Raw genomic sequence first — 10630 nt, forward strand, 5'->3', positions numbered from 1 at the left:
CCCCCCTACATTATCCACACAGTCCCGTACAACGCCTCCTGAGGCATGATGGGAGACGTTTCTATATAAAGCAAAGGGGCCGAAGCGTCACTGAGGTCACACGCCATCAGTGGGATGGATCAGAGGGACGAGAGCGGCGACTCGGTCCCGTCGGACTGAGGTCAGGATCAGGAGGCGAGGGTTTATCTGGACGCAGTCGGTGATGGAGGTGCAGGAGATTCATGAGGATGCAGAGGAGATAAAGGAGGTGGTRGTCAGCACCATAGAAGAAGAATTTAATACTAGTTCTCCTCCGGTGTCCAGCTGTGGACGAGGGACTAAAACCAGCCAGGTGAGACGGGCTCAGCYTTTACCATCAACAAACTCAACCACGTGCATCTGCTGCACCTTTCAGCTGGTTGTTCTTTAGTTTTCTGTTKAATTATCCACCAGGAACCTTTTGACACAACTAGTTAGTGAATACTGTGTGTACATGTACTCATACAGTAAGTAGGGATTCACCAACATCAGTTTTTCTTAAACCAAGTACAAGTATTTAAGTTTGGTTACTCATCAATACAGAGTACTGATACCAAGTACTTACCGAGTTAGTACTTAAACATTACACAGTGATTTATAAAAAACACGTTTTTAAAATTAGTACCTGGTACTAAATCAGATACGTATCTGAAGTTTGTCAAAACGAACCTCAGTCTGAACTTTTGTGTCACATTTCATCAGACTTTTGCCTCTGTGAGGTGGGGGTAAGCAGATCGATCCAGGTAATGATGATGCTAACCTCGAGTCATGCTGTTTAAATCTGTGTAGCTCCACATGTCTTCAGCTACAGAACAGAAGTCCAGCTGCTTCATCTTCAGAAGAAGAGAAGTTTCACAGTAAACAGTGGAGACAAACGTAAGGCAGACTGCAAATTTTCCTCATCAAAACTGTAAAGGAGGTCGAGGAAGTCCAAAACTTTAAACACAGTTTGATAGAACACCTAAATAAAAACAACAAAATGTCAAACAGCTGGGGAGTACTGGGACTGAGGAGAGTCCTGGTACAGAAGTGGGTCTCATAATGAAAGAGGGTCTTGAGACATAAGGGGGTCCTGGGACTGAGAAGGATCCTGGGAATATACAGATCTGGCTCTGTTTTCAAACTAATAGTAAGACGTTTCATTTATTTGTACTTGTATCAGTAAGTACTCAGATCTACATATTTGTACTTTGTGGTTTGAAAAATGTCATATTGGTGCGTCTCTAACCAAACTGGCTACAACTCTGTCATTTCTTACTTATACTCTGAGTTAAAACGGTCGTTTTAATGTTGAATCAGAACTTTTGTGTTTTTATTTTCTCTTCTGGATCAGGTTCTGCAGAACTGTGGGTCCTCCATCGTCTGTTTTTGTTTTTGTCTTTGTCCCAACAAGTTCTTGGCTGACACTCAGGTTGTCCACACTGTGTTTAACAGGCTGTGAGGAGCTCTTTGGGAATGCACATTGTCGTGTTTTACACAAAAACACACACACACTTAAACACACACCTTGCCTCCCAGGAGGGAGTGGAGAGCACTTGTTCCTGCTCAGAGTAGCAGAGCTCTGTTTGTTCTCCACTTAGAGCCCAACAACAGAAAACAGCTTTTAGTGGACGTTTGATTTACTGTGAGAGACTATASCTGTTATTTATACTCTGCTGGAGAAAAAAGGCAGAAAGTATTCTGCTGAAAGCTCTGTAAAAAGGCACGCTGTTCCTTAACGGGTCGAGTTCTCTGAGCGAACTTTGTTTTTGTGTCTTTGATTAGTGATAATTTGGTGGTAAAATTCTAAGATCAMGTCTCAAATATTGTATTTAGACACAGATTTGACCACAAACACTCCAGATTCTGTCTGCACTTAAGGTTTTTGGACCTTGGTGCTAATGTCAGCCAATAGAACGACAGAACCYTGACATCACTGGGGTCCTCCTTACCAGATGAGCCACCTCAGCTGGTTCCTTTAGATGTTGAGGTGCAACAGCTCTACTRTGAGTCTCTCCTGGAGAACTGAACTTCTCAGCTGAGAGAGTCCAGCTACCCTGCAGAGAAAACATTTGGACTTCCTAAATTTGAGATCTGGTTCTTTCAGTCACTACCCAGAATTCATGACCATAGGTGACTGTAGGAATGTAGACCAACTGGTGACCAGAGAGCTTCTCCTTCCATAACTCATGAACAAAACCAGTGAGATACTTGAACTCCTCTTTGAGCCAGAACCTCACTCCTGACTAGAGATGGGATACATGGCTTTTTTAAGGGATCTGGATCTTGAGGAGCRGTRGGTTTCATAGAGCCATTCAAAAGAGCTGTTAGATTTTGAATGAGTTACGTCATCACGTTGCCGCACATGATGACATCATCATGTTACGTGAATGGAACCGTGTGTTTTGTCAAGCAGAAACCCCTCCCCCTTTCCCTCTGAGTTGCTGTACTCCACCGCTCTGCCTGTTTTCTGTGAAAAGGCAAAGTGGGAGTGATCTAAGGAGGAAAAAAATAAAGATATGAGGAATAAAACAATAAAACTATAAACAMCTCTTTACTGCCCGRGAYTCGGCTTCTATCCTTTGTTGTAAGGAGCCGTTAAAAAGATTTGGATCATTCGTGAACGTCACATCACTACTCCTGACCCGTATTTCTTTTGTTTTCCTTTTATTCAAACATTTAAACATCTTGTTAATTCCTGCCTCTCGGGATTTCTTCCTCTAATTCGTCGTCTCGTTATCAAACATTTCCACCACTGCTCTTGACCGTTACTTGTACAAACTTGTTCTCTGTCTCATCACCTTTTCAGTCTGTTTCATTTGTTTTTATTTGATGAATGGGACCAGACTTACTGTAAGATTGTTGTAATTGAACCAACTTTAGCCCAGATAATTGGTTAATCCCAGGAGGAACATGTGGGTTACTAAAGTCTGTTTTTAGTCGACAGCTCAGGCAGAGATTCATCAATGAAACAGTCCTAAACTTCAGCAAAAAATGCAAAATGTGTGGCATCTAAACATATAGTTTTCTGATTTATTCTTCCCCTATTTTGTATCTTGCCAAAAATAAAACAAGAAAAACCCGTCACAGTACGAAGAGCAGAGTTGTCAAATGTCTTTAAGCGATGTGTTACTCAGAGCTCAGTGAGTAATGATTGGGTCTCAGCTCCGGCGCCAGAGATGCAGTGATTCAGCGCTCCCTCTGGCTGTTGTCGAGGTTCACCATGGTCAGAAAAAAAATAAGCACCTAATGCCCATTGATTTCCTTTCTCATCCACACAAACACAACCCGCTACATGGGATTAATACTCAAATGTTGTCAGCAGCTGTTAGGCAGAATAGACACGCTGCGATCCACATCACGTAAAAGTTATTTCTTAGTGAAAGCTATTTCCCACRCAAACGCCTTCTTCCCCTTTGGCCGTTTATTTCAAATCACATGAAAAACTAGTTAAAATATTCTGCTGAAGTCGATCGTCACCAATTCTTTCTGRGTAAGTAGACATGATGTCAATACCCTCATCTAAAACCACTTATCAGCCCTGCTTTTAATCTTGGTTTATCTGAAAAACATCAGAATACAACTAGACATGGTTTTTGAGACAGTAAATATAGATTTATGCCTCTGTTTTGAAATTTTAATGCTTGTTAGGGGTAACTGGCAAAAAAAWACCAAAATGTCAACATTTGGACTATATTAAATGAAGTTTTTTTTTTTGTTCAAATTAAAGATATTTATGAGTTTTTGCTCTAGTGTACTTTAGAGGAAAATCTTCCACATTGAAAAATATTAACACAAATTTTGATCCCTTATTGATTATATTCTAAAATAATGCATTCCTTTCAGTAAAGGTTTTTTTTTCATCTTACCTCTATCTCTATACTTTTTATATTTGTTCACTTGGTAAAGCAGTTCTTTTTTACCGGCTGAACGTTGCTACGTTTCTTATCCTGTCCAATAAAGGATTTTTATTTCAGCTGTAAAGATTGACAACACAATTTTATGTTGCARAAGTAAARATTTAGTACAAATAAAGCAGTTCTACATGCATAAACTCTGTAAGCTTCAACCAACCTTTCATTGTGCTCTGTACAATGACAATAAAGGCTATTCAAAGCAGGGTGTCACTCATAGATGAACCAGCTTCAGAGGCTTGGTAGTAAATCATGGTGGTAGAAGCAGAAATGTGCGTTATACACAAGTAGAYTTTTAGAAAAAATGAAACAATAATTTTAAAACAAGGATTTAAAGAAAAAACAGTCGTAGGACAAAAGAACTGCATGTTTAATCAAAAACGTGGCATTTTTTGCTATCTTTTTTTATTAACTAGAAGGCCTTAAAGAGTGAAATTTAAATTTGATATATTTATTTAAAGCTGCGATAGTTCTAAAAGACTGACTAGTTTGCTGCCAAGAAAGAGTTAAACAAGACTTTTTTTAAGCAGCTGTGTACGGTAATGGATTTTTTAATTTTTYCCCCCTGATATTTGTTTTCCTTTATTATTTGTGACTCGTGTAATAAAAAGATYTGGCCCAGCTTCTTGTGGAGCATTTAACTCTATTAATACTAGAAGAAAATAATGAGATGTTGCTTCTTTTAGTTCTCTGTGGGAGACAATTGCTTTGCATTAATAAAAAGCTTGTCACYGAAATCTCTGTGGAGAGCTAGACGTCTCTTCTCTCCTCGTCTCTTAATTATAAACAGAGAAGCTTTTCTTTGTTTAGCTTTGTTTAACTGAACCGAAGCTCAYATATTCAACAACTGCTCATTTTGTGTGTCTGTTAGCAAAATATCTCATGAATCACTGCACTGATTTTAGCACAGTCTTTAGAAATTAATCGCTAAGATGTCTGCAGCTGATAAATGTTTGGATTCATTACAATTCAAGTTGACCACCACAGCTAAACAATCTTGGTAAACATAAAAATGACTCCTATTTGGTTCATTTTACARCTGCTGTCCTGAAATTTGACATGGTAGTAGCCGAGGGTCATCCTCAACACATCCTCTGAGCCCTAACTGATAGCACAAGATCTTTGCTCAAAACTTCAGAGAACTTATAGACATATTTTTCTGAAACTTTCAGTAGTTACAGTTCAAATGTATGTTAACAACTGATTAACTGTTGGAGTCAGCCRAATTCAAAATGGCCGCCACAGCCAAGCAAACCTATAAAACAAGAACAGATATGCTTCTGTCAGTGCTGCAGATAATGAGCTAAAATTTAGCTTGGTTGTAGATGAAAGTTCAGAACATACACTAATACCATTGCTTTTAAWGTTTGACCAAAACGGCTGCAATTACATCAAAAAGATCTCAGTCATGCCTCTGGCATGAAAGATGGCAGGAGATAGGCATTCCTTTAGAGTAGAGGTTCTCAAACTGGGGTCCGTGAGCTGTATCTTGGGGGTCCTCAAAAAATTTCAGTAAATTAATTTGATTTTTATTTTAAAGGGGCAATATCTAGCCTGGTAAAAACCAGACCCCTGTCCTTCACTTTGCTTCATAGAGTCTGGACTCGCTGCTATAGAGAAGCGATTCTTGCTGGAGGCGTGGCCTCTGCTGAAGCGTGTGTGTGTGTGTGTGTGTTTTGCTGTGACGGAGGCTAAGCTAAGAAGCTAACCTGAAATCGCATGCGCTGTAATCAACAATACTGAGAGGAGGAAATTACCGAGCTGAACGAGACGACTGTAAATGAGAGCTGCTGCTTTGTCAGACAAATTTATTTTAATTTGGAAGCCTTATCAACACAGACTGGCTTCATTCTCTTCCTCCACTGCRGTATGCTAAAATAACTAGCAGACACTGTGCAGAAAATCAACGTCGTTCAAAACTCCTCCTTCTGTTCTCTGATTGGCCCAGGTAAAATAAACTACAAGCAGACACTGCAGAAAATCGACGTTCTGTTCTCTGATTGGCCCGGCTAAAAATCTGCCAGTGAAATCCTTGTCTATGGGAGAAGTCCCAGATGGAGCAGTGAAGGGAAACTAGAATTGAGCAGAGCTGCGTAGGAAGACAAGGGCCAGGCCAGGCAACATCATGTAAAAACAACTTTTTTGAGTTTTATATCACATTATAATGTTATACTCTCATAAAAAAAACATGCCCAAAGCCTTGCTCTGACSCATTCATGCAAAAACAGCATTTTAATAACAGCTAGAGGTGACATAGATACTTCATTATGGTATAGTATTTAAATATATGCCTGAGAAATGCATAATATTGGTCCTTTAAAAAATTGCATATGGGAAACAATGCACTAGTAAAACAAATATACTTAACCAAACAAAAGATAACATTCCTATAGCAATTAGGAGTTAAAACAGCTTGAGTTTTATAAGGGCTCCCTGGAAATATTTTACTTTTGTAAGGGGTCTCCAGACCCAAAACATTTAAGAACCACTACTTTACCCTGGATTTATACTGCATGCGTCTCCGCTGCGCTGCGCTCCGCTCCGTTGCGCAGGTCGCAGCTGTGCHTTTCAAGTCCAGTTTACACCACCTCCGCTCTGGTCTGGTCCGACAGAGGAGATCGTGCGATAAATTCAGTGATAAATGTGGAAGTCACAGCAAAAAATAATTAATTCTGTCAAAGACGAACTCCAAACACAGCTGAAAACATTGATATAAAGGCTTTTGGTATCTATGTTGAAACTTTCTCGCTGTCGGCTTTCTGAAACTTTGGTTTCAAAATAAAATCCACGTGTATCATGTGTACACACATGCTATGTTTCCATCTGCTTCCCAAACAGAACAATACATTCTGACAGCATTTGTGTAGAAATATATCCGTGTATTTATTAATATAGCTGCAATTTCGACATTATTCCGACAAATTATTCCGCCGAATAGTGTCTTATTTTGAAGATACGGATGTTGTGCTCGTGTCTTTTCCTGTTGGTGCAACGTGATCTTTAAAAATTGACTCCGGCGCAGCTCCGTCATCCGGCAAAAATAGGATCTGTTCTCATTTTGACGGATTGCCATCCGCAGCCAGTGTAAACACTCTCATTGATTATAATTGGTGTATATTTGCTGCGGAGGTCGGAGTGGAGCGGAGCAGAGACGGAACGTAAGTAGTGTAAATTGGGGGTTAGAGAGCTTGAACATGACAGCAGGTGACGCTCTGATCTGGACACGGGTCATGCCCGGTCCAAAGACATGCATGCTGACATGAATATTTACAACCTGGTGTCAAAGGCCAAACGGACCGAGGGTGGGGTTTCAGCGCTTAACCTCCATCAAAGAGACCGCCAGTGGAAACGACACCAAGTGAACGTTCAGCGTGAGCCTCGATGGTCTGCTGYTGTCATACGTGGAAAACAGCTGTTCATTAGTTCATGGCCTATATCTGTATCAAAGAAATCCATAAAGACTAGTTATTACATTTTAGTCAAACTATGTAAATTAGGAGGTCAGAGCTCAGAGTTTGTTGATGACAGCGCTCTACTACCACCACATTAAACTAGTTCAACATGTGTAATGGTTGATCAGCTGTGATGGRCATCTTTAATTGGATTGGCTTCAAAGGTTAATGAGTTCTAGATGTGCATCAGATCATTACTTCCATAGAGTTTTATCAAAATCCATTCAGTGGTTCACYAGATATTTTACTAACACAGAGACAGATTAACAGACATGGGCAATGAGGCCAGTGAGGCTTTCCCTCAATGCTTTACTCCATTCCTCCTCCTCCTCCCCAAATAATCAGTCTGTAAATATTAGTTGAAGTTGTCAGACCATGAACATCTTTAGAAATTAGCGTTAGCTTTTCTGTGTCATTTTCCATACTAAGTTAGCATCTATACTAATGGTTGGTCAGCAGATTGRGATTAAGAAAACTTTTTATAATTACATTGCAGACATCTGAATTGTTATTCAATCAATTTGAGTTTGCCAAACATCTGAGGAGTGGACTTTTCAGCTCCTTCAAAAGTTCGAAAGTTAGACCTTACAAATCTAAAAAAAGAATTATACAAACCTCAAGACCTTCATCTCAGACTCACGTGGTCTCAGTCAGCCCATTGAAGGGTCAAGTTTAAGACAGACAATAAGAAAAAAACTGGACAAATGAGTGTTCTCAGACCAGTTTTAAGGACTCAATTCATTAACATTRACTAATGACAGTGGATGTTCTGACCTTCATATTCTCCCCATGTTGATGGTCTTGATGCTGTCTTGATGATAACCAGCAAACAGTTATTTATGTTGGACCAGAAGACTTTGTGTTCTTCAGGGGTTCTTTGTCTAAAAAACAGAGAACTTGAGATCATTGGTCGTCATCCTCCAACAATGAAAACACATATTATAGATTGTCTTTTGGACAGATGAGACCAAAGGAGAGATGATTGAACTATTTTCGTCACGGTGTTATTAATGATCTGATAAAAGGACCATCACTGGCCTCAAACAASTGTTCTTTATCAAAGWTAACCTGTCGACCAGGTTCATGGCTGTTCTGGTTTCTTCCAGGATGACAACTGGGGCGAGACCACCACGGCCATCACCGGCACGTCGGAGCACAGCCTCTCTCAGGAGGACATCGTGCGCATCACCAAGGACCTGGAGGACAGCGTGGGGCTCGACTGCCGCCGATACTTCGCACGGACTGTGGCCGTGATCCTGGGCCTGCTAGTGTTCCTCACGCCGTTGGCCTTCCTGGCGCTGCCACGCATCCTGTGGCCGGAGAAGCTGAAGAACTGCGGGACGGCCTGCGAGGGTCTCTTCATCTCCGTGGCCTTCAAGCTGCTCATCCTGCTGCTCGCCGTTTGGGCGCTCTTCTTCAGGCCGCCGCGGGCCGGACTCCCGCGCGTCTTTGTGTTCCAGGTCCTCCTGGCRGTGCTGGTGTTCCTCCTCGTCGTCTCCTACTGGCTCTTCTACAGCGTCCGGATCCTCGACTCTCAGGTGTGTAAGACAAAATTAAAAAACGATGCTGTGATCGATTCTTCTGTTAGTGGAACCAAAGATAAACACAAACTGAATTTCAGGAGCATGAGTGAGAGACATTACAGATGCATTTTTTATGACTTCACGAGCTTCAATAAATCAAAAGCACAGATTGGTTTCTCCAGGGTGAGTTTTAATCTGAAATTCCTGTTTGTTCAGGAAAAAAAACAGAGAATCTAACAATTCTTTGAAATCTGCTTTACTATGTAAATACTCTACATTTAGTCTTACATGTGTTTAACCTCCTGATTTATTTATTTATTTATTTATTTATTTATTTATTTATGCTTTTAAAGACATCTTTATAAATTAGCTGTGCTCTCCAAGCAAAAGGACCAATATTGTTGCTGTGATTTTTATCTCTGGCACTCACCACCAGATATAAACTACTGTATGTGGTTATTTTTCTTTTGCTGCCCACAAACTATTCGCCAATAGATACTGACCATGAAGCTTTTAGAAGGACCTACATGTTGGTTTGAAGCAACATGTCTCATGTCACCAACAAGAGCAGTGGAGGACTCCATAGTTGGAGTGATGTGTRGCTGGTTTTACATATTAAACTCCTGGGGTCATCGTGTCTCAACAGTCAAAATACCAAATGATGAAACTGAACCATGTTTAACCTCATAACACAACGTTTCCACAAGTTATGACATAAACCTCCACGTCTTTTTGGATAAAACTGTACCAAAGCCAAGTGTCAGGTACAAACACCTACACCACATGCTCAGGTTCYTGTGCCGTCAGCTGAGCCCTTTGACTGAGCCCTAAGGCGCTCTTCATTCTCACTGTGAGGAAAACTGTTGGATCATAACATTAAATCAGAACAAGTCATCTGTGATGATTCCTCAAGTAGACATGGTGTAGACAGTGGCACGGGGTAAGTGTCTGTACAGCTGTAACTGTGGAGTCACTTTATCCCTGACAAATATGTGAGCAAACGGCAGACATCGGAGTGTTGTCTCCAGAGYGTAGAAACCCAGGAGCTTGGCACCGTGTGTCTCATGAACTATGAAATATGTGTGCAAACATGAACACCTGCCAGCCACGTGACCTTGTGCTGACTGTTGGGCTTCGGATCGAGAATATTGGTTACTTTAGAGTCCCAGGGTCATTATTTAGGATCTCTGCGCTGAACTACAGAAGGAAYTTAGACAGAGCCATGCTCTGGTTCAAGTCCTCACCACGTTGAGGCTCGTTGGATCAAACTGCTGACAGGTCGGGTATTTCAGRCGTCCCCGAGTCGTGCCATGCCAGTCGTATGGGACGACCTTGTCTGTATAAAGACCAGATATACTGAATTCTCCTACATTGCAGCTTAAACACTGTCGATGTGCAGCGACTTGTTTCTTGACATCAACTGTTTCATAAATATTCTTTAAGTTTCACCAAACCCCTGAGTTCCTATGTGTTTACAGTAAACATCCTATTAAACACGTTAAGTACAGGAAGTAAAATTTTACAGGGATCCGTGATTAATTGTAACATTAGACTTTATTAAATAAACATAAACTTTAACTGTAAAATAAAGACTGTAAAAATACTGTAGGATGTTCAGTTTTTATCATTTTTAAATTAAAAGTTTAAAAATTTATTACACAGATGGGGCCATTTTATTTACACGCAAAGCATTCTGGGTAAATGATGATGTGGATAGGTCCTCGGTGTGAGTGAGCTATATCCA

At 40.6% G+C, this 10630-nt stretch overlaps 1 protein-coding gene across 1 annotated transcript in view; it reads left to right on the top strand.

Moving 5' to 3' along the window:
- LOC106519170 (vang-like protein 1) overlaps positions 1-10630 on the top strand; it is a gene marked incomplete at its 5' end in the record, with an annotated part of 62842 nt that overhangs the window by 34363 nt on the left and 17849 nt on the right. The window contains 1 exon segment of the mRNA XM_014010730.1: positions 8470-8901. Coding sequence (XP_013866184.1) covers positions 8470-8901 — 432 coding nt within the window.

This window comes from Austrofundulus limnaeus, unplaced genomic scaffold (assembly GCF_001266775.1).
Source record: "Austrofundulus limnaeus strain Quisiro unplaced genomic scaffold, Austrofundulus_limnaeus-1.0 Scaffold72, whole genome shotgun sequence".
Lineage (NCBI taxonomy): Eukaryota > Metazoa > Chordata > Actinopteri > Cyprinodontiformes > Rivulidae > Austrofundulus > Austrofundulus limnaeus.